The following is a 27,749-nucleotide window of genomic DNA, read 5'->3' as shown; positions in this document are numbered from 1 at the left end:
ACAGTAAGCCACAGCATAGTCTCTATGCAAGTGAATCGATACATTCCTTCCTCTCGATCTCCCATGCCACATCTGATTGTCAGAGTGCCTCAAGGCTGCACAGTAAAATATTCAGTGTTAGATTAACTCTTACAGCGTATACATGGTCCCTGACAGACTCATGTGTACTCTGTTAGAGTTGAATTGACACTGGACATTTTACTGTGTGACTTTACTGTCCCCCAGCGAGGGAGGGAGGGGTAAAGATCAGCAGGATTGTCTCTGCTTAATTGCACAGTACCCATGACTCCTTGGTTCGATCGGCGGCGTGCAGATCTGCCTGTTTCGGCTGCGTGTGAGGTGTCATTTTTCTGATGCGATTCGCTGGCGGACTGAGGAATGAAAAGAAGCAGCAGCTGGTTGTAAGTGCATGCGGAGGAACACATGCAGTGGAGATTCTGCTCCTGCCACAATCCATATGCAGTACAAATAAATAAAAACAAACCAAATTTGTCTTTGGTTTTAGGAATGACACTGATCTGGCAGTGACATCATGGGCCTTTAAATTCTCTCCGATTGGTCAAATTACCTCACAGTGGATACAGCAGGTCACTTGGGATGTTTTTTTTTTTTTTTGAAGCGAGTCATTGATCAAAATTGATGTTTTGAGGTTTAAATAAGCTCCTTTCTCTTGTAGAAATTAGCCTCCAATCATGGGTGTCTGGCTGGGAGGTGGCAGGCAGCCATTTGGGACAGTATCCTACTGAAGCATTATCTCCTCAAAGTGGCATGCAAAGTTACAGAATCGCCTGCTCACCAGAGGCCCACATTAGCGTGACATCGTCCTGCTTGGATAATGATGTCACCCATTTGTATTGCATGGATAATGATGTCACCCATTTGTATTGTTGCAAGTGATAATCTAACTTGTTACAAGGACTCATTCTAATGACTTCTGTCACTTTTAATTAAAATGCAGTTGGAAACTGACTTATGTGGAGGGCAATATCCCAGCTGCTCTTTCTGAGCTTGAAAAAGCACACAAGGAACCTGTTTAATTGGTTTGGCTTGGACCTTTATGAGGCGATGTGCGTCATCCACCACCGTCCGCAAATTCCTGGATTTTTAAAATTCTTTTCAGAGTAGCCTGAGTATGTTTGCCATATTGGTCATGCTTCTACAGATCATTAATTGATCAACAATGCCTTTTTAAAAAATGACCAATGCTTGATGGAAATGACCCGACATGGTTAGTTAAGCAGAGTGGAATTTGTGTACTGTGATTTTAGGCTTGAGAGTTGACGCTTAATAGGACACATAAGGCTGTTTAACTGAATGGCCTCGTGGGTAATTTGCCTGGTTCAGAGCCCCTTTGAAAGGAAACCTTTGAAAAGGTTGTTGCACTTAATTGCTGGCCTGCTATTATTAGATGTGGTTAAAGCTCATTAATTAATTTTGTCCTGGAAGTTGACAGTACACGTTCAAGACTTAATTTATTTTCACCAGGAAACCAAGTTTAGAAACATAAAGTGCAATACACAGTAATACACAATCGTTTAAAAACTTACACAAAGTAATATAATCATACAAATATAATTTTTACCTGTGGTAAGAAGTGTAAAAGAGTCAAAATATATATTTGGAGACTAATAAAAAACACCCAAAGACCCGTGTCAAACAAATGGGGTTTTACCAGAATATCAAAACCAAACACAAGTAAACACTTCAATTAGATACTTGGCCCATATAAAATTAATGTTTCTGTTGTGACTGTATGACTATGAAGAATATTGATGTAGAACAGGCAGCCTTCAAATTTAATGGATTTATTGGGTCTTTTGCCTCCTTCCTCATTATTTGAATTCCCAGAAGCCTTTGCTATAGGATTGGCCCCCTTGTTCTCATTGCTTTCTCATTGTTGAGTTTTGGCCCTGAGGTGACTGGCCCCTTAGCTGCAGTGGGCAGTGAAATGATGCCTTTAAAGCCACAGAGGAAGTTAAGCTTTCCAGAGCTTATTAGTGGGGAAGGGCTGATTACTCCTCTCCTCTGATGAAAATAAATGCTTCAATCGTTACAGTATTGAATTTTGAGGGCTACGGGGTATGTCCCTGTTGTTCAATCCATAGTATGTCTCCCTGAAGCCAAGATGCCAGAGAACCACCTCGACGAGCAGCAGACTGAATTTGGACAGATTATTAATTGGATTCCCTGGATGCTTGTTGTACCCATGAGAATGCCAAACTTTATGAACCCATTACATCTGAGTTCTGTCAGATGTGTGTGTCTATCAGTGCAACGCTTGTAATTATATAACTGGAGATCACGCTGCTTTATACACGAGAACTTACAATTTTGCGTTGTAGGCCTACTTCTTCCCTGACCAAGTCAAGAGAAATTTAACTGTAAAAACTGTAAAAATGTTTCGAATGAAGATCCAGTGCATTAACCACACTTCAGTACAATGCCCCCACGTAACTGCTTTATAAAATTATAGGCTACTCTCAATACAACTGGAAGAAATGTCCGAAAGTAAAGTACTTTGCCAGTGAATAAACAGCCTCGGGTCTTTCATGTTAATGATTTCTTTTACTTTCTTTGCGAGGGGGGAGGGGGGGAGTAAGCCCTCTCCGTTTAAATCGTATGCGTGCCCAGCACCACGCGGACACGGCCCAGACGAGCCCTCTTTTTTACGAATTGCGAGATGGCGGCCGAGCAAATGCGCGATTAGATTTGAGCAAATGGGAGGCTCGGCGGAAAATTGGCCCTCGCGGGGACAGCGGGCTCGCGAGACGCGCCGGCGACACCTCCGAATGGAGCCGGTAATAAAGACGCCGGCGAGAGCGCCGGGCTCATTTCCGCACCCCGCTTGTGTGACGGCCTCAGGCGCTCGGGTATCTGGCCTGTGATTAACTTCGACGCCTGCTTGTCCGCGGCTCTGTGGCGGAATATTCAGCATCGTGCGCACGCTCTTCTGTCATCGTCGTCGTCATCATCATTATTATTATTATTATTATTGTTATTATTATTATTATTATTATTATTGTCGGCTCCCTTAATCTCCTCTGTTAAGGATATTATTCGAAGTAATTTTTGAACCAACAGACTTCAAAAGTCGGTATGGAAACCACCGTATGTCCTGTATATATACAAGCTTGGGTCTATACTCAAAGGTATATATACTTAAGGTCAAAACATAGTATATGGCTGGACCTAGCACACTTCATCCGGCCGACCAGTGGTGTAACTTCATAACTCGGCCGACCAATGGTGTAACTTCATAACTCGGCCGACCAATGGTATAACTTCATAACTCGGCCGACCAATGGTGTAACTTCATCACTCATCACCCCAAAGTCACAGACACTCGCGTTTGTGCGGCTGGCCCCGCTGTTGCGGTCCAGCCAAAAATATGTTGATTTTTGAACTGCTAACAGGCTACGGATCAGAGCACATGTGACAGGTGGTTCTGCAAGCCTGTGTATCTTTGGGAGTCATGACGTCTTCGGTCATGCTGGAATGCTATCTGGAACTGGCACACCGCCTCTTCAGTACAGCATTTTGTATACCTTAGAACGAGGTCTGGTAGGTTGTCATCTTTCTCCGCTACGTTATGAACCTGTCCTGTTTTCTGCCAGTCCCATGTGGTGGGTGGTGGATGATGGGGGGGTGGGGGATTTGGGGGGCAGGGGATTGAGGCCCCGTAAAGCTCTACCTCCTTTATTGTCTGGGGGAGTCAACATGTCCGCTTATGATGTTTTGAATGCAATGCCACAAAGATTACATTTTTATGCCGAGGGTGAGCGGAGATGCTCTATTCACTTCCTGTATATTCTCGCACTGTCTACTTTGTGAGAATCAAAATGATAAAGTAAGAATAAAATTTTTTTTTAAAAAGAATTTCTCCCCAGCAGCTTGTAGAGAAAACTTAATAATACATAGAAACGAGTCATACCTGGGGGAAGAAAAAGTTTAGTACTCTTATAAAACTTTTGTGCATGCTTTTTCTTCTGTTGTTGTTTCTCAGAGCCATTTTCCTCTGTAGAAATGTGTTCAAAACAGTTGTTTCCTTGACCACAAGTGGTAACAACATTATGTGATCATCAGTAATTTGAAAATCTCTTTGCATGAATATCATCATTTTATGTAGAAAAATCCTGGGCAAAGTAATACATGGTCATGCTGATTATAAAAATTCCAACAGTAAGATACATTAGACTGCTGAATTATGTAGGTATGAACAAATACATACAGGAAGTCGTAATGATTATTACTTATCACAAATTATTTCTCAATTTTTGTTTTATGTTGATGTTGCATTATTACATATTGCATTTAGTATACAAACAAGCACGAAACCGTGCAGACCCACAGCTAGCTAGCTATGGCACGTCCTCTCCTCTGTAACGTTATTTGTTGTCCTCCGTGTGTCCATACATCTGTATCGGTGGTACGCGCTAAGTAGGTTAACTAAAGCAGGCGAAACACTAACATGTTAGGATTAGCGAAAGTAATGTTAGGCGATAAAGCTGTGCTTAAAAATGTCATGCCGTTTGAAGTGGTGATTTTGGGAGATGCGCCTGCGCATGTGCCCTACTAAAGAAAGCACCACCTGTGCATGCGTCCAGCAGGTTGTCCGTGAGTGAGTGAGTGAGTGAGTGAGTGACCAAGTGACCACAATTTGCCATACAGAGCCCACGGCGGCAGTTCCTGCGCGCCGTGGGAAAAAGTGAAATTGTTGCAAAATATTCAAAATCTGTTTATAAATGCATTGTTTCCATGATTTGTGTCAGTACTGTACCTGTAATTGCATTGTTGTTATTCTACCTGTCTTTTTGTATGGTGATTATTTTGTAATTTTGTTCGAATTTCTTTGGAGTGTCTATTTTCTCATCAATTATACAGCACTGTAGCTGTTTATGTATCAAGCAATTTGTGATTACCTTTGGGATTACCTGTACAAAAATGGTATGACTTGTTTGATGCCAATACCCCCTGGACAGAATAGAGTTTTATCTTTTGGGTGGTGGTAAGAGCATTGGGGGGGAGGGGGTGATGGTTTATGGTGCTTAATGTCTTGCTCACTGAGAGGTAAGGGTGTGAACATGCTGTTTTTCCCGCTGATCATCCTGTTTTTCCTTCACGTAATGGGGTTGACGAGGTGTCAGAGTGCCGCTGGTGTCTGAGGAGAATGTCAAGTGACAGCAGAGATGGATGACAGAAAACGCCAGAAAGGCGTAAGTAAGGGAAGGGATGGGTCACTGGTCACGGTGTGAAACAAATATGGGAGTGCAGCGCAGTATAACTAAAGCAAAATCATGCATTATTTTTTTAAACATTTTTTAAAAATCTCTTAATTCTACAACTGGTCACACACATGTTCTCCTCAGACCCCCAGGGTGCCACAGTTTGCAGTGGATGTTTCACTGAATCTGTCCCTTCTGTATCACTCACATGCAAATTTGAGAGAATGTCATCAATATGGTATTTTTCTATTGTGCTGTATTGTTTTTCTTTTAGCTGTCTTATGAAATAGCACACTTTTTGTGGGTTTTTATGCATGCCCATTAACCTGTTGATTACTGAATAAAACTGCAAACTCTATAAAAATAAAAAAAACATGAAGATGGTGTGATGTACAGGCATAGTGTATAGACTAAACTTCCTACAACATAAAATCGTATCGTTATTTTTTTGTGTGTGAAGCAACTGAGTGCAGTGCTGCTACTTTTAATTTACAAATTTCACACAATTTTTATGTTATTTCGTAACAGAGGGTAATGTAACTTGATGTTTCCTATTAGAAAATGACTTATCTAATAATTTTAAGTCATGTAATGCTTTGTCGTGTTATGCTACGTTCTGTTATGCTGTTACGTTATGTTATCTAATAAGATGGTTTTGGTGACAGAGGGTGTTGATATATGAGAGAAAGAGGAGCAGTCATCCAGTTGGCAATTCAGTATAAGCTCTCTTTTGTGCACTATTCTTTTTCTATTATTTATTCAGAATAAAATTTAGAACTAAAAATTGCGCATTTAATGAATACTCTGTAAAAATCATATGTATGTATATTATAGTTATATGCAAATGTTTGGCACCCCGTATAAAAATGTATGTTACAGTGAATCTCAAAGTTAACTGAAGCTGACCGGACCTCTAGGTTGTACAAAGTTTAAACGTGTTTTATCTTTCAGTAGATTGTACTGAATGAGTACTTTTTATTTGCATTTATTTCTGATTCAAAATAATGAACTAAGATGAACACGTTACATGAAAGTTTTGGCACCCTTTCAGTCTGTGCTTAGATAACCCCCTATAGGCTATATTTTAACTTTTACAACGTATTTTTTCAATCCAACAGCAGGCTACATAGGCTGTTGTTGGGATTTTTTGTCTGAAATGGGTTTGTATAGACAGACAACAATCTCTTAGTTGCATCAAACAAACTATATAAATCACAATGCCAATAGGTAGGCTACCGCTTGTGTTGTAAATGAATGAATGAACACATTTGTAAAAACGTTTCTGGAAATAGGTCTGTGCATAGGAATAGGCTAATTCTGTTTTTGACACAAGATATATGATATTTGTTCCAGAAAATGTTGGAAAATCTTTTAATCAGAACCAAGACGAGTGATTGTTTTTAAGGCTCGTGGATTGAGTCCATGAAATATTTCTTTAATGTTGCACTTGAATTCATCATAGATACAAATGTACACAAAGTGAACAGTTACGTAGTTTTAATTTCAATAAAACAACCCGTTTTAAGGTGTTCAGCACAGCAACAAATAATTTATAGTTATGATATACATCTGCTGCCCATTTAAGAGCAGAAGGGCAATTATTCATGGAAGTTGGGTACTATGGTAAAACAGAACGAGCATTTCTGACACATACCGAAGGCTACTTTTATGTTGTAAAATGAGAGACATTCAGTGTCGTCGGTCCAATGCGCTCTTCTCATCGCTAGAGCTCTCTCGGGTTAGAGACGATGTGCTTTGACTGAGACGGAATAGGGACTCTGTTCAGGCGTTGAGACAGTTCTGTGAGTCCAGAGACAGGAACACGTCCGCTTTACACTGAAACACGCTCGTGCCGTCCTGGACGAGTTCGCAGCTGTGCAGGTTTGGCGAGATGTCTTTGACGCACACTGCCTGCAGAAGAACAAAAATGATCGAAAAACAATCATTAGTTATGATGTTTTTGTAACAAAAACTACAGCTCTTACATTTGAACAGGAATGAAATGGGTTGTATGTAAATCCATGGTTTATAGTAATCTCAAATTACTTCATTTGGAATACATCATGTAACCCTGCAGACGTTTCAATATGTGAAAGTGTTCTGTTTACAGGTCAATAGATAGCCTACCGTTATAGTAGGTAGGTAAACAGACTGTTGATCGTGTTCGAATAAACTGATCTCTTTTCGATCTTATGCAGTGTTAAGAATGCACATGTCTTTTACAATATAGCAAATGCTCGTCCAGTATGCGTATATTATAACTTCTATGATTGAGACCGTGAGCCCTGCACGATAAATGCATTTCTTGTTGCTGTTCTTTACGCGCGCTTCAGTTAGCAGTTGACTTCGGTCCACTGTCCTACAGTTTCAGAAAACGACATTTTATTTAATATAAACCCAATGTGTACAACTATAGGCCTACTGTCAGCTAATATTTACTGTTACTTTTAAGATGTCCAAAGCGGTAATTAATATGTTCCTTGGATGCATAACCTATACAAACTCTGATATATTTTCTACTTAAAAGAGTAATCAACCAATTGTAAGTACTTACCAGGTTTTTCAGGAATGGGTTCTTTCGGTCAACCAATTCGGAAACCGCATTGTTTTCTGAAGATTCTCCGCTTTCAAGCACGGACTCGGACTCGGACCTCCTGACGTAAGGTGATCTCCGCATTCCTGAAAGCAAACCCGAAGCTCTGCCCACTGAATAGTAGCTTGGTCCAGTGGCTTGCTTGTACCATGCTTCCGTGGGGTTACACAAAACGAACACCGAAATAGCTATGGACACTAAGGCGAATTTGACATGAACCTTCTCGATGGCGAGCATTGTTGCTTTGAGGTCGGAGTTCTCTGTGCTTTCAAAATCTTAACAGCTAACTCTACACTCAGTGTTTCAAAATGTCGCTGCTTATATAGGGACCTCATAATCGCAATCGCATTCGTCAACTTCATCAGAGTTGGTGATTCATATGCCCTAGGGAAAATTCAAACGTGATTGATCGGTTTACGCGATATGCCAGTTGGGGAGGGTAATGGCGAAAGGTGATGTGATAATGCAAATTCTAACACTCTTTTTTATTTTTATTATTGCTATTTTTATTCATAGTCTTGAACGCGCATCTCTCAAATGTCAGACAATGGTTTACTCACGTTTAAAACTGCTAGTCGGGTATAACCAGGACACATCGCCTAATCCGCAACGCAATAGAACTTCCAAAATTATTGGATCCAAACTTCAGCCAGCAATAGCATCTGGAATAAGGAGAATTTATGTCAAAAACAAATACTGTTTTTTGTTCGATTTTATTAAAAAGACCAACTTTAAACATCATTGGAATATAAACAGTGTATATTTAAATCGTCTTCCCGACTTCACATTGAAATTAAATATCACCTGAAAGACGATTATCATTTTAAAACCAACATCGCGTGGACCTCGTGTGACATGGAAACTCCACGGGGACATATTTAATTCTCATATGATAAGAATTCTCTCTCCTTTTTGTGTTTCAAAACTTGTCAATTTAATATTTGTGTATTGCCTAGAATTTCTAAACGAAAAACTAACACGGTTACCTCCTGCGGCAGAACACTTAGTGATTATTAATTTCCCTCGCGCATTTGTGTCAGTCTCAAGGTACTTTTGTGTCAAAGCTCGACGCCGTTTCAATATTGATCTACTGAATGCGTAATATATTTCACCAAGGGCAAGCTGCACATCCAAATATTACCTGTTCCTGCAGGCACATGTTACAAAAGGTCAGTCTAAACAATTAAAACGAGCCATTTAGCTGCTTGAATTATTCATGTTCTTCAGTTAATTTGTTAATACAGTGAGCTCCATAATGTTTGGATGAAGACGAATATACAAAGAATATTTTTTCTTGATTTAGTTCTGTACCCCAAAATTTTAGATTTGTAAAAAAAAAAAAATTACATATGGTTAAAGTGCACACTCTCAGCTTTTATTTAAAGGCATTTTATTCACTGGTTTTACTATATAGAAAAGGTGCTAAGTATTTACTCTGGTGATGCTCTGCCAGGCCTGTACTGTAGCCATCCTTTGCTCCTACTTGTTTCAGGTCTAGTTGCCTTAAGTTTTTTCTTCAGCATATGAAACACATGTTCAGTTGGATTCAGATTGGCTGATTGACTTGAACAGTCACAAATTTTCCCGTTTTTTGGCTTTGAAAAACACCCGTGTTGCTTTAGCGGCATGTCTAGGAGAATTGTCTTGAAGCACCATCTAATGAGTTTGGAGGCCCTTGATTGAACTTGAGCAGATAAGATGCTTCTGTACACTTCAAAATTCATTCTGATGCTGCAATGAACAGTTACATCATCAGTGACGACATGTGAGCCACTACCTGTGACAGCCATTGATGCCTAAACCATAACACCCCCGCCACTATGTTTCACAGATGAGGAGGGGGGCTGCTTTGCATCTTGGGAACTTCCTTTTGGCCTCCACACTTTACTCTTGCCATCAGCCTGATACAAGAGAATATTGGTCTCATCTATCCACAAGTCCTTTTTACAGAACTTTGAAGGTTCTTTTAGGTACTTCTTAGAAAATTGTAACCTGGCCATCCTGTTTTCATGGATAACTTGTGGTTTGCATCTTGCATAGTAGCATCTCTAATTCTGTTTGTGAAGTCTTTTGCAGACAGTTGGCAATGACATATCCATCCCAGCCTCCTGAAGAGTGTTTCTGATCTGTCAGACAGGTGTTTGGGTTTTTTTTCCTTCCCATTATGGTGAGAATCCTTTGCTCATCAACTGTAGAGGTCTTTCTTAGCCTTAGATTACTGAGCTCACCAGTGCTCTCTTTCTTCTTAATCATATTTCAAACAGTTAATTTTGGTAAGGATAAGTTTTGACCTATCTATCTATGACAGTTTTTTTTCTTATTTCTCAGCCTCATAATGGCTTCTTTGACTTTAATTGGCACAACTCTGGTCCTTGTGTTGACAAATACCAATAACAGATTCCAAAGGCAATCAAAACCCTAGAATAAAGACTAGATACTGAAAACTTTTATTTTCTTGCACTAAGGATGCAATTGAACACACCTGACTAATCAAAATCACCTGTGAAGCCATTTGTCCCAAACATGGTGCACCAAAATGGGGGCTATGCATCAAAATTGCTGTAATTTCTAAACGGTGAAACCAAAATGTATAAAAATACCCTTTAATAAAAGTTTGCTGAATTGCACATTTTAAATTTTGGAGTTGACCCAAATCAAGAAACAACTGATGTATTTATTTATTTATTGCATTTTATCAATTCAAGTAAAATAGCATATTTAATGGAAGCTTTGGGGAACAAGGTGGTCGTGGTGAAGGTTGTCATGAGAATGAATCACAGAAAATTGTATGAATTTTGTGGATGCCTTTGGTTTGTTATTGGTGTACATAGACGTATAATGAAACATATGGCATATGTAGTAGGTAAACAAAACAACAATACAAATGTGTCTAAGATAATCTCAATGCATGATGAAGCAGTTCTTGAAACTAAATGAGAAATATTGACATGTAGGCATTTGACCATCAAATGAAATTAACCAATCAGACGTGAGTTGTAGGCCTATGATTGAATGTAAAACAGGTCATCACATTTAGTAACATAATCGTAATTTTTTTTTAGCTTACCCTATATGATGTTGATTGTGATATTGTTTTTATGCTTCTTGCAGATTTATTTCCTGTTTTCCTCTGTTCCTAACTGACATACAGACTTTGCCTCATTAACTTGCGTTGATTCAAATTGACTTTTTAAAAATCAATTTCTTGGTTCTATTGCAGTGTCCTTCTTTAAGCGTTTCTTCTCTAAAGAAAAGCATTCTGAAGTGAAAAGTTTTAAAAACGCCTAGAGCAGCTCACAGGATAACTGAGGTCGTATGCCTGCGTGAAGTTAACCTTTCAACACAATGCAGATGGGATAGCCTACCTTACAATTTTCCATGAACATTTTACCATAGAGGTAAAGCACTTCACTTGGAGTGAGCTTCAAGCATCCGTCAGTGTTTCGGCACTGCACACGTAGGAATGCGGATAAGTCTAGCTGTTTGTCTGCCGTACAGCACCACCGTGTGGTGGGTATGTTTCATCACAAATGGACGGCTTGTGTACGGGAGTGCTTTCTAGCTCTTGCAACAAAACTTCAGTTGCAAGCGATAACCGAAAGTATCAGTACAGAAGGCGTCACCACACAAATAACGTGACGATGAACGTAATAATGGAAGCAATGTGGAGCGCGGGCCAGTTCAAAAAGAAATATCCACGCAGAAGGCGTTATCAAGCAAATGACGTTACAATGAATGTACACAGCCCTGTGTTTATATATATATATATTTTTTTAAAAATTTTATGTAGCCTATAAACCAATGTTCAATACACTATTTAATTTAAACTTAATGTGCTAACTTAATGTTTCTTTATTACAAGTTATTGCATCCATATACAAGGGGTGAGTGGCGTTAAATATGTGCGTGCGCGCGCGCGCGCGTATGTGGGTGTGTGCGTGTGTGTTTATTCATTTATATACTGTATGTATTTGTCAGGTTGGCGGCACTCCGGTTGCCAAACCGGTAAATACCCTTGACAACCAGTTTTTCCGGTTTATCAAAATGCTCGGTTTCCCACCAGGATGACAACCGAAAGAGACAGGTGGATTTCCAGCTGTTCTACAACCTCCAGAGCTTTCTCCGGCGAAAATAAGAATACTTTTTCATAAAGGCTTGCAAGACGATACCAAAGGCTTTGACACTGCGTAGATAAAATCAATGAGTGTCAACTTCAGCGTTTTTTTTAACTTCCAATTGACAGAACGAGCTTTTGATTTCGGATTTGGATAAAATGGTAAGCTACCATTTGTTTTTTAAAGTTTAGTCATAGATTAACTTTAGGTGTCATTTAATAGTCTATATTTTTTCAGTTTCGTTTGAGTTATATATAAATTCATATATAAGCATATAGGCTATTATTCAGAATGTAATATAATCATTTTAGCTATCATATAGCCTATGATATTTAACAATTCAGTCTGGAGGTGAATCGACTGCGTGTCATAGCCTAATGTTGGTTCTGATGTGTAGTGTATGTATACATATTTATGCACGTCATGTACGTGACCTTTAGACTTCAGTCTGCGTGAAAAACGAAAACTCCCATTCCTCGGCTTGACTTTGAATAGTTACCAGTTAAATGGGAATAGAATTGCTTACCGCTGAAGCGCTTTGAAAGAGCGAGCTTGTCCTCTTAAAACACAAAAGAAACTTCATTTCTTTATTCTCGTCCGAGTTTATCCGCCGACATTTTTCTCTTTGTCGATGAAATGCATATTACTTCCTTATATTCCATTTGCGTCTGTGGGTAGGCTAAGTCCGGCACGCGAGGCAGGATAGAGCTTCAGGTAGAGGACCCCTGGCTGGACAGGTACCAGGTAATGGAGAGCTGCTCCAATGCTAGACTCAAGGCTCGTCTGCCAGTCTTGGGGTGGCTGCCCAGGTACAGACTGACCTGGCTCCAGATGGACCTGATCGCTGGGGCAACAGTGGGTCTGACCACAGTGCCCATGGCCTTGGCGTACGCTGAAGTAGCTGGCCTACCTGTGCAGGTGAGTGTGTGACCACCCTATATGGAATTTTATGCAGCATGTTGCCTAGTGCCTGCTGGTTTTCAGTGTGTTTCTACACTAGTGATTCTTTTAAGTTGTAACAAATATGTTGATAAATGATTCACACGCTTAGTTCGTACGTCCTGAATGGCTGTTGATTTTAAAAAGAAGTAAAAAATGGCAGCGGACAGTGTGGCCCTCCAGGATCAGAGTCCGACATCCCAGCCTGAGAAGATTAAATATGATCACTTCTTTAAAATGCAGAAATGTTTTCTGCACTGAAAATATTTGTGCACTGAAGTGTTTTACAGAACTGTGTTTGAGAGGTGAACACTGCAGATTTGATTAAGTGTGGCACAGCTGATGTATGTTTAAGGCACTTACTCTTTGAAAAGCTTTAATAAAAACATACATTGTATGATAATTAAAAATGTGTGACATCCTAGGAAATGGTACATTTCTATCATTATAAATAAGAAAAAGTGACTCAAAACACAATTTGCCGACAGATTTGTATGAATGTACTGTTTGGCTGAATTTGGCCTTGACAAAACAATGATTTGCAGTTTGATACCAATCATAATACGTCCCTATCTGTATGAAGAAACACTAATGACACAGTGGTTATTTACAAACAACTAGCTTCCACCTGCACTTTCTCATTCTGTTAAAGTTTAACACTCTTTAATACCCGGACATTTTAACTTATATACAAGGATATATCGTTTGTCATGTGATTCAGTTCATTTCTCTGACAAAGGCATGGTTTACAGTTATAATTTGTTTAACAAACCGTTAAACATGTTTGTAAAGCAAACACGTGAGTTAAACAAACTTACTGGTATTAGCTGATTAAGCGAAGTTAACGGCTGATATGAAGGACAGATATGATGATGTAATATACATGCGCCAGGAAGGCAACGTGTTTTATTGCGCTGCTTTATTACGTGAAAATGTCATTAGTAACCTAAACACAGTCATCCAAAACACCTTTATTTGTAATTTGTATTGAATTTAATTTATCATATTTACCAGCCAAACTGACAAGCACAGGTATACAGAGAATCAGTTGCTCTCTAAACTCATGCTCTCTGCTTAATAATAAAATAAGCAACTTGTACACCTGTGGTCATCTGGTTCCTCTACGAATGTGGAATTTGTTTTGATTGTTCTCTCACTTCTCGATGGGGTGCATTCAGTAACAGTGTTTTAATAGGATGAGCCACCTGACAGCACCCACTTCTCTCCCCCCCCCCCCCCCCCCCCCCCCAACCCCCTCCATAGTATGGCCTGTACTCGGCGTTCATGGGGGGGTTTGTGTACTGCATCTTCGGAACGGCAAAGGATTTGGCTCTTGGCCCGACGGGCATCATGTCCCTCCTCTGTGCCTCTCACGTGCACCACGATCCCATCTACGCCGTGCTCCTGACCTTCCTGTGTGGGGTCATCCAGGTCGCTATTGCCCTTCTGAAGCTGGGTGAGTCATTTGTGACTAGGCCAGCACTTTGTGCTTTATGCTTGAAAAGTGCTATGCTAATAAATCCACCCATCCATCCATTATCTATACTCGCTTATCCTGGGCAGGGTTACACTAATAAAGTTATTATCATTATTATTACTATTATTATTGTTATATAAAGTATGGACAGTTGAAAAAAGGCAAAATGATGAAGTGTGAAAAACTTCATTTGACTGGACATGTTTTTTTTTTGGCCATGACGTTCAGAGGCAAGATGCTAGCTCACGTTAGCACGGTAACATTTTCTCCATTTGCTCTATTTTCATTTGTAGCAATGATCTTACCCTATCTTAGTCCTACAAAGTGGTGAATTATATCACTAGTGTTCCTGCTGCTGCTCCCAGGCTCTGAGCTCTGTCTCCATGCCCTTCTCTGCAGGCTTCCTGCTGGATCTCATATCCCACCCGGTGATTAGGGGCTTCACTTGCGCTGCCGCCTTCACCATCAGCGTTGGGCAACTGAAGGTGAGACCGGCGGCATTTCTCTGGGGGTCAAATGTCAAAGGCCAAGGCAGGCAGTGAGTCCTCTTTAGAAATATGAAATTTTACATCCTGAAAAGTTGCCATATAGCTAAACTTTACTATGAGGCTGCTGATGATCATGATGATACTTATGTCACTGCTAATGATGATGATGATTATTATTATTCTTAAGACCTGAAGATTTGTGCAGAATTGGAATATGTAGATATGCTGCTACAGAACTGTTTCACAGACCCATTCTGTTAAGTTTACTAATGGTGGGTCTACCAAATAAAAGCCACCCATCAGTGTCCATTTCACATTTATTAAGTGGCATTTTTCTTTTTTCTGTAGAACATTCTGGGTCTTCAGGATATTCCTCACCAGTTCGTCCTGCAGCTCTATGACAGCCTTCGCAGGATACCTGAATCCAGGTGAGCTTCATTTTGCCTTTGATATTCCCCCTTTCCTCCTTGTGTGCCTTGTATGGACACAGTACAAAGGGGGAAGAGGAGCAGCTTCAGAAAGGAAGAGCAGGGTGAACTTAACAGGCTCATTCCAGTCACTTATTTTCACTCCTCGCATTCTTTCCTCACGTCCTTTCCTCGCTTCTCGGCTCCACCCAGCAGAGGACGCAAGGAAAGGATGCGAGAATGGGGGAATCGAGGAAACGTGTATTAGGCAAATGGAATGTCCTTTGAGGCCACGTCAATTACAGATGTACCAGACGGGGAGAGGTGGAGCCACAGGTCGATCATTTATGCATCACGCGTTCCGAAAAAAGTACTTATGCAAAGGACGCACTAATGTTTCCATGATGAAGCATCCTCTGGGGGCCTCCTCACTCCTTGCTCCACCAAGGAGCATTTAGTGGATTGGAATGTCCTTAAAGATGGTGGACCTCGATCGATTTCCGGGTCAAGCGAGGACCGAGGAGGCGAGGATGGATAAAATAAGCGATTGGAGCCCATTATCTGAGGTCTGTCTCTCCCCCTCGTTCACTCTGTCAGGTTGGGGGATGTGACCTTGGGCCTGCTCTGCCTCAGCTTGCTGACGATGCTGATGAGGATGAAGAATTACGGGCAAGGTGCAGGGGACCTGACCACCCAGAGTCACGCCCGCATCTTGCTACGAGGCCTTGCCACAGGTACACAGGTTCCTCTCTCCACTCACTTGATTGGCTGTCCTTTATAAAGTTGGCTGCCAATCACACTCCATACATTCCACGTAGGAGTTTCTTGTCTAAGGAGACTTAACAGTTGGAGGTTTTATAAATAGAAACAGCAAAACAACATTTAGGGAATGTGGGGAATTTAGGGAATTTGTTTGATTACCAGCTATTAACCAATTAATTATTCGGAGTTCAAATGTATACCTGCATACCGTGTGCTTGTCTGCTTAGTAGTATGTACTGCCAAGCATACTGGAGAATATAGTGTATACCAGTATACAGTATACAAGTATGTGGTTTGGACAAAACCAGTTAGATCAGGAACACACAATTATATAATCACCTTTCTGTGAACTTTGACCTGTATGCTGACTGTAATGATTACAGTTGATAATTTAGTTATTCGGCAGTTGCCTTTAGCCAAACCAACAAATGTATTTAACATAGTAACAAAATGACTAGAGCTAGAGATAGTAAAAGATACAGTGATACACCAAGTTGCACACCTCAAGACCTCCAAAATCTCCAGAAAAAAGCATTCTTATAGCATGCTTGACTGCATTTGCGCAGGTTCTTGTAGCATGCTGCGTAAACTTGACTGCATTCGCACATGTTCTTGCAGCACGCTGTGTAACCCTAACTGCATCTGCGCATGTGTTGTTGTAGCGCGCTGTGTAACCCTGACTGCATCTGCGCATGTGTTGTTGCAGCGCGCTGTGTAACCCTGACTGCATCCGCGCATGTGTTGTTGTAGCACGCTGTGTAACCCTGACTGCATCTGCGCATGTGTTGTTGTAGCACGCTGTGTAACCCTGACTGCATCTGCGCATGTGTTGTTGTAGCGCGCTGTGTAACCCTGACTGCATTTGCGCATGTGTTGTTGTAGCGCGCTGTGTAACCCTGACTGCATCTGCGCATGTGTTGTTGTAGCGCGCTGTGTAACCCTGACTGCATCTGCGCATGTGTTGTTGTAGCGCGCTGTGTAACCCTGACTGCATCTGCGCATGTGTTGTTGTAGCGCACTGTGTAACCCTGACTGCATCTGCGCATGTGTTGTTGTAGCGCGCTGTGTAACCCTGACTGCATCTGCGCATGTGTTGTTGTAGCGCGCTGTGCCCTCGTAGTGATTGGCGCCACTGCCGTGGCATATGCGTGCGAGGAATCCGGGAATGGAATGTTCACCATTATGGGTTCGACCTCCCAGGGCCTCCCCCCGCTCAGAGCTCCGTCCTTCTCCGAGATCACATCCGACGGAGAGGTGATCACCTTCAGTGAGATCGCACAGGTGCGCACACACCACTTTTCACGCCCCTACTGTACATAACTGCTGTTCAGATAAATGTGGAGACCCTGAAGCAGCACAATGTAACGCACAATATTACATTGTAAACAGGCGCTTTCATTTCAACCAAATTTAGCTTGCCGCTGCTATACTGACATAGCTGCCTGGTTTTCTAAGCTTTGTGCTAATCTGTCTGCTCTTGTCTCTTTCTCTCCCTCTGAAAGGATCTGGGAGGAGGACTGGTTGTCATCCCTTTCATGGGATTACTGGAGAGCATCGCAATAGCCAAGGCCTTCGGTAAGCCTTATCATCAGGCCGATGAATAACAGCTAAGATTCAAAATAAATAAATAAATAAATAAATAAAAGAGATTGCTGTTTGTAATTTCCCTTGCCGAAACATCACCTCTGTAGCTCCATGAATATAGACACCCATTTTCTTTTCCTCTTTAACTATCCAGCCAGCCAGAACAACTACCAAATCGACACCAACCAGGAGGTCTTTGCAATCGGTCAGTACTAAGCAGGTACACTGTGCTGATTGGCCGTGTATCGTCTGGTTCGGCCCTTGGCCCCTCCCCTGCTGCATGAGTCCACTTCCCAGGCACGTCTCCTGTCTGTTCGGGCCCTCTGGTGGTGGAGTGAGCTTACCGCTCTGGTGGGGAGAACGGAAACCTTGCCCACCTTCCGATGCGGACTGAAGGCCCCACCTCTACAGACTGCGCCATGGCCACCCAGACCCTCTTTAGCCACCATGTTTCTTTCAGACCTCCTTTTTCGATAACAATGTTACAGGCATAGCCGCAGAACGACAGGTGAGCCAGTGAGTGATATTTACTTTGCAATGCTAATCACCACAGGCCTCACCAACATCCTGGGGTCCTTCGTCTCTGCGTATCCCGTCACTGGGAGCTTTGGAAGGTACGGAATCCTCAGGTTTCACCTGTATACTTGTGCGCTGTCATTATACGCAAAAACATATTCTTCTTCATCTTGCATGCATCTGCATGGAATGAAGATGTAAAACGGACTGTGCTCGTAATACGTTCTACTATATGATTGTTTTACAACTGCAATTGTTTATAATTAAGATGCCGGACAACAACGACAAATATGTATGACCGTGTCTTGGCAGGAGCGCCGTGAACTCGCAAACTGGGGTGTGCACACCACTAGGGGGCGTGGTGACAGGTGAGTCAGCGCTTTTCAACAGCAATTTTCAACCATTAACCCCATAATACATTTTTATGGCTTCAAAAATATGTCAGCCATGTATCTAATCTGAAGACTTGCACTGGGCACCCACACCCCCCCCCCCCCTTCTCCGCAGGCCTGATCGTGCTGCTCTCTCTGGTCTTCCTCATGCCACTCTTTTGCTACGTCCCTAAGGCCGCTCTAGCTGCGGTCATCATCTCCTCTGTGGCTCCCATGGCTGACCTCCGAGGGTACCAGGAGATCTGGGAGGTTGGAGGTGAGTGTGCCCAACAAGCCAGCTATGTGAGGTATTATATTGCATACTTGCTGTTACTATGGTATGTCAGCTCTCCCCTATGGATCTCAGGTTGTGACAGGCTGAAACCCAGCCCCAGCATTGTGCTGGCTGTGTGGTACTTGGATTTGTTGACTTGCGTCCTGTTTTGGAAATGGAACCATGCCGACTTGTGACAAAAGAGATAGAGTGATATCAAAGTAAAAGAGTGAACAAGTTAACTGATTTCTCATCTCAGTGTCACCTCTCACACTCCCCCCCCCACCCATCCCTGACTGTCCATAGGAGTGGACCTGGTGTCTTTCCTGGTGACCTTCCTGGCGAGCTTCTGGGAGATGCAGTATGGCATTGTCGGAGGTGTAGCTGTTTCCGGAGCAATCCATCTGTTCAGTTTTACAAGGAAAAAGTTCTCTGTGAACTCCAGCATACACCACTCATGACTCACCCTGGAGAAACTTGAACAATGTATCAGCAGGTCACCTCCTCACCTGGATTATTTTGCCCTCAGTAGTCCTGTCAATTTTGAACTTCCTTGATGATATTTAACCATATATTTAATAAAATGTAATGTTTCCTCAAAAACTGATGCACATGAAGTTACAGGAAGAGAAATAATGTGTCTGGGGAAGATTGCGTTGAGATGTTCTCGTAAACTTTCACCATCTCAACCAAACATGGTGCATCAGCGACCTCCGGTGGTGGATGCGAGAACCGCGCAGCTCTACTGGCGGAATATTGGGTGAAATCAAGGGTGGAGGAAGGCAGGGGAACTCCAGAGGACAAGTCGTGCTTGTCTGCACTCTCCCAAATTGAGAAAGGAAGTTGCAATGATGAGATGGACCTATGTGTGCAACTGGACATTTCAAGTTTGGAGAGGATAAAAAATTGAGAATGAAAAAAAAACTGCAAGCAGAAACACTCTAAAGTAGGCCAAGCCATAGAGTGGTTCTATATAGTGGTGACCACTCCCTTGAGTGGATGCAATTTTATATAGAACCTTTTTATCATATAATGTGAAAGTGCTTTAAAGTGAAGAAGGGAAGCTTACCTCAGCCACCAATGTGTAGCACCCACCCTAGGTGATCCATGGTAGCCAAATGCACAAGACTTCTCACTACACCTCAGCACAGGCAGAGAGGAGGGCAAGATTAGGCAATTAAATAAAGGGGCCATCTATTATTGGAAAATTGAGATAATGTGTGTGTGTGTGTGTGTGTGTGTATGTGTAAATATACACCATATGACCTAAAGTATGTGGACACCCCTTGGTCTGGGGCTGTTGTTCGTGGTTTGGAATCACATTCTACTCCAGACAACTCCATATTAATCCCCATAATTCTGGATGAGATGTTGGATGTCAGGTGTCCACATACAATACTTTTAGCCATATAGTGTATTTGTTGCTCAGGTCCCCTTTGCAAAAAAAATTTTGATCTCAATGGGGGTTTTTCCTGGTTAAATAAAGGTTAAATAAATAAAAAAATCCAAGACAGGATAGTACTTTTCACCCAGAGCTGTTATTGCTTGTCAACATATGTGCATACTGTTCCATAAACTGTTCATGGTGTTTATTCAATGGCAGTGGTCTGTCATTAAACTGGTGTTCTTGGTTCCTGTCATTCACGGAGTCTTCCTGGATGATGTTCCTCCTAACATGTGTGATGGCAAAATCCAGAAAGCTATTTAGCCTATCCATAGCGTGAATTCTCCCTATTGATAAATACTGTCTGTTCTCTAACGAGTTGTGTAACTGTCACTTCTACAACGGTTCACAACATAGGAACTGCTGAGAAGAACCTTTCTAAATACTCGATATTGAAAAGCAGTGTGGTGAGCCTGGCATCGCCGTTGGAGGATCAAATCAAATTGTGTGTGCTGAGTCACAGTGACAGTCAATATTATTGTGGGAATTTGGACATCCATTCGTCGTGACCATCGGGAAATTCCCAGGAACTTAAATCATATGCCCTAAACGTACCCCAATTTAACTTTTGCAGACCTAGTATTTCACCTGTTTCAAGGGTAGCAGGGATGGGAATCTGGACCTCCATTCGTCGTGACCATCGGGAAATTCCCAGGAACTTAAACCTTATGCCCTAAACGTACCCCAATTTAACTTTTGCAGACCTAGTATTTCACCTGTTTCAAGGGTAGCAGGGGTGTCAACTAGATTGAGTTTCTTCAGTTTTGATTTGCGCATATAGGCTACTTACTCTTTTAGGGAAATGGAAGTTTTTGAATGTAAACCAAATATAAATCAATTTTATAAATAAAAATTGAATTTAGAATGTTTTGCGTTCTTTTCCGGGTTAGAATATTCAATTTATAATAGATTTAACAGTTAAGGACAGTGTGCCGTCGGGAATCCCCTGCAAGCTGGTCGACCTTTGCTTGAAAAGTCGACCAGGGAAACTCCCGGGAGTGGGCAAATGGCGATTAGAAAGAGAAAACAACGTGATCGAATTGTTGACGCCCATTCTCTTTGGAATAGAAACTTCTGCCTCTTCTAGCTGCGACCCGTGTAAACGGAGATGACAGGCAGCCCTACAATTTTGCCACAAATATCATTTTTGTGAACGAAAAGGGAGATCTGGGTATTTTGTAAGGTACAGGCAATTTTGCCAAATGTTTATTTCACTGGGGATTTCAGACTTGCAATCGCTAACTTGTGTTTACCTGGGATGTTTAGCTAAGGATTACTGCAATAATAGCTGATTCTGTCATTGCACGACCTCTCACTGACATAGTAGCTGCTCAGTTTAGATCACCAACCCAACGCTTATCACTGGCAGCGAATCTTATTGAGACAAAGCGTAACTATAAGCTTATAGCAGCAATCATAACATCTGCCGTCGTAATGTAATGAACACTACCCTACTTCCCATCTTCATGCATGTCTTAATTTGTTTTCAATACGAGGCCTCAATGTCTGCTTGCAGTTTAGTTTTCTAACTACAGTGCGTTTGCCTGCAAATTTCTTAGAGTTTGTTAACTACTTACTTTAGCCGATGTCTGATTAATTTGCTAATTTGACATGCAAGCCGATACCATCGCGCAGTTTGGAAATATTTTAATTCAGATGATATTCAGATAACTACATACCTAGCTAGATATCTGAAGAGCATCACAGCTAGCTGAACATTAGTTTGCAATGTTGTCAAACCAGTGTCTCTGTTTAAGATCAACTAAAGCTTGTTTATCATGCCTGATGTACATTTTATGTTAGCGGTTCAAAGCAGGAAGTACTGCTCTAAAAGAACCTTTTCTTGGCGTCATGCGTTGGTGAGTGCTTTGCCGCGATTGGGTATTTTTTCAGCAGCCATTGTTCTATTGGCTATTACGTCACATCCCTGAAAGTGATCTGTAGAAGACATTGGCGCTGGCGCTTAACTCTAGAAGGGAAGTATATGGATGGACTTTGCTTACTTTCAGCTTGTCAATAGGCGTGACAGCAACTGCATGAATCGATCAACACCTGATTTTGCATTGCATGGTATTGGTTATCACTAACTACCTTGCTACAGTATTATAAAAAAAGATAGGCGACTGTTCTGTAAGTACTCCCGCTGTCTATGTTATGTCGAAGCTCACCTGCAGTTGTAGCTAGGCTACTGGCTGTACTTCACATTGCTAGTTTCAGGAGTATTCTGACGGCGTTATACATTTATACAACGCTGTAACGTGCTATAGTTGCATAAAGTATGTGTGAAATGCGCTCCTTTTTTACTTTATTTTGTCATGGGAATTCTCTCATGAAACGACATGTAATAGGTTTGGAAATTAGTTTATACTTGTATTGGCTTGCTAGTAACAATGATCTAGTGTCGCTGCTTGGTCTAGCTAGCAATTTCGTTTTTAGCTAGTTCTTGTCAGATTTCAGTCGCAACCCACCGCTTTGGCAGAAATGAAACTGAAAGTTAACTTCGTGACTCCGTACGGGCGTAGTCGCTTTCTTGGAAATCGCAGTACCTGCTTTCTTTCAGCATCAGGAACTGCTATTGGTGGTGACTCTACGAGATGAAATGTCCAGAATGTCAGCACGCTTCGGCGGAGAAAAATGCCAAATTCTGTAGCCAATGCGGCTTCAGGTTCGTCCAGCTCTCAGGTAAGTGACGTGATGGTCTTCGTGTTAACATTTACGATATGTAAAATGTGTATACAGTAGACACAAGGCTTGAATACAAGTAATCAGTAATAGAAATGAGCTAGTTTCTAAAGTGAAATTACGCTTAATTAAGCCTCGTAAGGCAAAATGAGTTTGTAGAGTTGGCAAAATTGCTCTGTGCTCCCAGTTAATAAAATTCTCTTTCCTGCACTAATTACGGTTACCAAGAATATTATTTTAAAACCATAGTTCACTTTGTTGTGGTAATATTATTTCAATTTTAGTGTTTGTTTTTAAGTGGCCCAAACCGTATTTATGTGTATTAAAGGATGTTTCATTTACAGACGCTTCTGTCTTGCAGTGGCATCATTCAGTCTAAATAAAAAAAACACACACAAAGTCACTCCACAGCTTGTACAGCGATGCCATGCCTCCACTACAACTGAAACAATATTTTTTAAAACCCAGAAAGCAAACTGTCCCTTTAAGCCACAATAAATATTACTGCAATGTTTTTGGTATGTTTTTAAAGTATGGATCATGCTATTTGGGAAAAGTGACTGCGATAAAAAAGTTAGTTGGACTCAGCAGGGAAAGGGGATAGAGATGATAAAGTGATTGACAGGTGTTGACTAGATCTACTGACTGCAGGCCAGCCTCAACAGAAACCCTCTGTTCCTGTGGAGGAGCAGAGGATGGCATCGATGGTCACCGAGACAACAAATGCATCGGCAAAGCAACCCAATGAGGAGACCAAGGGAAACCCAAAGAAAAAGGTTCTGGATTTAAATGCACAGTATATTGATTTTCAGCTTTAATTTATTATGTATCATTTAAATCATGGGTTTTTAACAGGGCGTCTGCAGACAGCTGGGTGTCCTTGGAAAGTACTGTAGGGGATCCCTAGCCAGACCTGATATGCATTGATTATATATACCAGGGGTGTCAAACTGAATCCCAAGGGGGCTGCAATTTTTGTGGTTTCCTTTCAAACAGCTGCTAATTCGGTCATGAGAAAAAGGTGTGTGAATTCCTTAGCCGATCAGTGACTTAAATGCACCACTGGTGTTGTGAACACCTGGAAAATCCACAAACACTGCGGCCCTCCAGGACTGGACGTTGACAGCTGTGATATATATGTTTGGGAAAATATTTTAAACTTTAAAATTATTTTAAAAAATGTAACCCTTTTCAGCTCATGATTGGGATCCCCTGGATGTCTTTGAGCCTGGGTCAGGGGCCCTGGATCAGAAAATGACTGTCAAATGCAACCTGATGTGTGCGACTGTTTTCATTCTCACTTGTACAATTCTTGCTTTGCAGAAAAAGAAGAAGAAAAAGAAAAAGTCAACCAAAGAGAACAAAGGCCCTGCGCCTTCCAAGTCTGATCAAATGACCTCTGACCTCTCTGACATGTCGCTGATTGACATGAAGGGAATAAAGGAGCAGGGAAGGGAGGCGTCCGACAGCGAGAGTTCGATTAGTGACATGGATGAGACGCTTGATTCACTGCAGGACCAGGGTAATACCCCGGAGGAGCCCTGTACCGGCTGCCCATTGGATGAGACTGCCGCCCGTCAGGCACACTGCCCTGCGCCAATAGGTCCTGCCACTCAGTCAGAGGGGGATCCCGCTACCCCCCCTGGAAATCTGACCTTGGGAGAAGTCCGGCAGCAGACCGTCAGTGAAGACAAAGAAGGCAAGAAGGATGCCCTGAATGTGCAACGGGCCTGTGCCGACCAGAATACCGATGTGGACCAGAACACCAGTGTGGACCAGAATGCCAACATGACCAATCAAATCAAACAGAAAACACAGCAGGCCCAGCAGAGCCGAGACACTAAGCCAAGCCCTGCGGGCGACCAGACCATGGTCTTTGGTCCGCAGATAAAGACACAGGTATTGCAGCAGCTTCTGAATCCAGAGCCGTTATTCACGTACAAGTATAATGACGGAAGTAACGATGGGTTTGCCGTTATGGCACAGTATTGTACCTTACTGAACCTGTGTTTAGCAGTTGTCTATGACCATGAAATGCACTTTTGTACGTCGCTTTGGATAAAAGCGTCTGCCAAATAAATGTAATGTAATGTCTTCATTTTTAGTTATTTACCGGGACAGCAGTCAAATAAAAAAAAAATACCATCCAACTCTAGCATCTCTGGGTTCAAAACATCTGAAAAGTGACCCAATGAGGAGACCAAGGGAAACCCAATGAAACAGGTTCTGGATTTTAATACAGGCACCATATTGCGTTCTTGATTTTGAACTTGTAATTAATTTCGTACCATTTAAATCCTTGGTTTTCCACAGAGGGTCTGTGGACCCCTGGGGGTCCTTATAAGTGCTGTAGGGGGTTCCTGGCAAGGTGTGCTATGCAGTGACCTTATATAGCCTGGCTACTAAAATCACGGCCCTCAAGATTTAAGAACTGCTGGTTTTCCAGCCTCACTCTACCTGGGAGTCAGGTGTGAATACAGTCTGGCCAATCTGTAGCACTAATTGCTCAATTAATTACCTGGGGGAAAGAAAACCTGGGGTGGATTTGGGTTTGAGGTCCGGATTAGAGTATCCATGATATATAGTTTTAGGAAAATATAATTTATTTTTATTTTTTTTTAAACGACACTTGCTTGAACTCATGATGGGGGTTCCCTGGATGTTTTTAACCCTCGTGGGGGTCCCTGGATCAGTACCATTTGAGAACCCAGGTTTTAAGGGAATGCACCGATGGAAGGGTGACATACTCCTATGCCTGTCAGAGGGAATCTGATTTGTGTGACTCTGTGTTTCATTAACACTTATACATTCTTGTTTTGCAGGAAAAAAAGAAGAAAAAGAAAAATGAGAACAAAGGCCCTAAATCTTTAGAAGTTGATCAAATGACCTCTGACCTCTCTGACGTGTCACTGATTGACAGGAAGAGAAAAAAGGAGCAGGGAGGGGAGGCGTCTGATGGTGAGAGTTCGATTAGCGACATGTGTGAGGCACCTGATTCATTGCAGGACCAGGGTAAAACCCCAGATGAACCCTGTACAGGCTGCCCATTGGACGAGACTGGTGCCTGTCAGGCACACCCCCCTGCGCCAATAGGTCCTGCCACTCAAGAGGCCTCCCCCGAGGAGAGCCAGCCTGCCTGTCAGCAGCCCACCAAACCAGAACAGCCCGTGAGCAACGAGGCTCTGGCCACCTCTCCTGCCCCCCCATCTCAGTCAGAGCGGGATCCCGCTAACCCCCCTGGAACTCAGTCCCCGGGAGGCGTCAGGCAGCGGACTGACAGCAAGAACAACAAAGGCAAGAATGATGCAGTGAACACGCGACGGGCCTGTGCCGACCAGAACACCAGTGTGGACCAGAACGCCAACATGACCAGTCAAATCAAACAGAAAACACAGCAGGCCCAGCAGAGCCGAGACACTAAGCCAGGCCCTGCGGGCGACCAGAACATGGGCTTTGGTTCACAGCAAAAGCCACAGGTAACGCAGCAGCTTCTGAATCCAGAGCTCCAATCCACATGTAGAGAATAACGACGAGGCTGTCGTTACAGCGCAGTCTACATTTTGAGTAATTTACCTGCACGACAGTCAAATGAAAAGGGCATCCAGCCCCTGCATCTCTGGGTGCTTTGATCTGAGGAATTCTCAGTTGCAAAACATTTCACTGGATCAGCATTATGTAAACCTTAGGTTCTCCGTAATACAATGTAATCATGTTTTGTATTGTTGGAAAGCTGATGTCATGTGGTACAAGTTGGTGTCTGTGGTGGTGGGTTGCTGACTAAAGGTCTTAATACCTATGGGTCAGCACCCAGCCGGGTGCGAAGGTTAACCCGGTGTGGTATGCTTGCAGAGACAGCACAAGCAGGATCAATCATGTACTGTTTTGTAATGATTTGTCATGCCTCTTATCTTTGCATATATGAAGGGAAAAGTGTAATGGTTCAGGGAGACTCATGGTCTCCTATGCATCATATGCATATAGCCATTTAACTACACGCACACTTTTGCATTGTTGTGTAGTTCTATTATTAACACACTGTACGATAAATTGCATTCACTTTAACCTGCCATTCCACTTTGACTCTTACCACTGCACACCTAGCAGTTTTAAGGTCTTAACATACGCATAGAACTCAGGATATCTGCATATTGTAGTTACTCGCCTGTACACTAGTGCCGTAGCACAATTGTATCTATTCAGGCTACACACGCCAGAGGCACGTCTGCATCTACCAAGATAGATAGCAATCCGTATAGAGAGCCACACTACAGGCGGAAAGCAGTCTCCTCCTTCTATGCAAAACTGTTAACACAGAGGAAAGGTTAAAACATTTTGGAGTCCGAAAAACATTATTTTGGAGTCTGTAAAACTATGTGCGTTCCTTCACCACTTCCGCTATTTAGTGTATATTTCACTTTCTATTTAAAATACATTCACGAGCAAAGCACCTAATCTGAGGCACTTCAATAGGTGTCTAATATTGTAAATGGATAATTTTTTTTAAATAGTATGATTAAGTTCCACAAAATTAGGATCTCTGCTAATTGATTGAATGTATAATTTGGGATGAAATCCCAGGTTTAATTCTGTGCCTTACCTCAGCAGTCCAAAGAACAGGCCTCGAGCCGGACGTCCAGCGGGACCGACCCAAAGGTGGAGCAGGAGCAGCCGCAAAAAAAGTCTTCCAGCTCCAAAGAAGACCCCTCCAAGGGAAAAGAGACTGATACTGAAATGAAGGATGCCCCACCTCCGGAAGGGTAATCCAACAGACATAACGACAAATAATATTTGTATTAATATTCATATTTATATTCACATTCATATGCATATGCATAGGGGCGACATAGCTCAGGAGGTAAGACCGATTGTCTGGCA

At 42.1% G+C, this 27,749-nt stretch overlaps 3 protein-coding genes across 10 annotated transcripts in view; 2 read left to right on the top strand and 1 right to left on the bottom strand.

The window, feature by feature from the left end:
- Positions 1-4,706: 4,706 nt before the first annotated feature.
- On the top strand, positions 4,707-19,672 carry LOC118216534 (sodium-independent sulfate anion transporter-like). Its single transcript, XM_035397795.1, has 14 exons — positions 4,707-5,213; positions 11,879-12,091; positions 12,609-12,848; positions 14,133-14,325; positions 14,746-14,831; positions 15,183-15,262; positions 15,839-15,975; positions 17,106-17,284; positions 17,506-17,578; positions 17,742-17,792; positions 18,141-18,201; positions 18,416-18,471; positions 18,611-18,751; positions 19,055-19,672. Exons 2-14 carry the CDS (start codon positions 12,089-12,091, stop codon positions 19,207-19,209), a joined length of 1,455 nt encoding a protein of 484 aa, XP_035253686.1. The 5' UTR covers positions 4,707-5,213; positions 11,879-12,088; the 3' UTR covers positions 19,210-19,672.
- LOC118216536 (neuropeptide B-like) lies at positions 6,617-8,861 on the bottom strand. The gene is made up of 2 exons (XM_035397797.1): positions 7,777-8,861; positions 6,617-7,133 (listed from the first exon to the last, which is right to left on the bottom strand). The coding sequence occupies exons 1-2, from the start codon at positions 8,050-8,052 to the stop codon at positions 7,005-7,007; spliced, it is 405 nt and encodes a 134-aa protein (XP_035253688.1). The 5' UTR covers positions 8,053-8,861; the 3' UTR covers positions 6,617-7,004.
- Positions 19,673-21,237: 1,565 nt separating the features above from the next.
- The window catches only part of LOC118216532 (E3 ubiquitin-protein ligase rnf213-alpha-like), a 47,848-nt gene continuing 41,336 nt past the window's right edge, over positions 21,238-27,749 (top strand). The window contains exons 1-6 of one of the 8 annotated variants that reach the window (XM_035397783.1): positions 21,238-21,375; positions 22,753-22,874; positions 23,526-23,650; positions 24,198-24,773; positions 25,697-26,350; positions 27,477-27,631. In XM_035397783.1, coding sequence (XP_035253674.1) covers positions 22,787-22,874; positions 23,526-23,650; positions 24,198-24,773; positions 25,697-26,350; positions 27,477-27,631 — 1,598 coding nt within the window. In that variant the 5' untranslated portion in view covers positions 21,238-21,375; positions 22,753-22,786. Of the gene's footprint in view, positions 21,376-22,098; positions 22,323-22,752; positions 22,875-23,525; positions 23,651-24,197; positions 24,774-25,696; positions 26,351-27,476; positions 27,632-27,749 lie in introns of those variants that run through there. The other 7 variants (XM_035397786.1, XM_035397785.1, XM_035397782.1 and 4 more) reach the window with 7 other exon arrangements.

This window comes from Anguilla anguilla, chromosome 17, assembly GCF_013347855.1.
Source record: "Anguilla anguilla isolate fAngAng1 chromosome 17, fAngAng1.pri, whole genome shotgun sequence".
Taxonomy (NCBI): Eukaryota; Metazoa; Chordata; class Actinopteri; order Anguilliformes; family Anguillidae; genus Anguilla; species Anguilla anguilla.
Note: the sequence above shows the minus strand (reverse complement) of the source record. Positions and strands in the feature narration are given on the sequence as shown.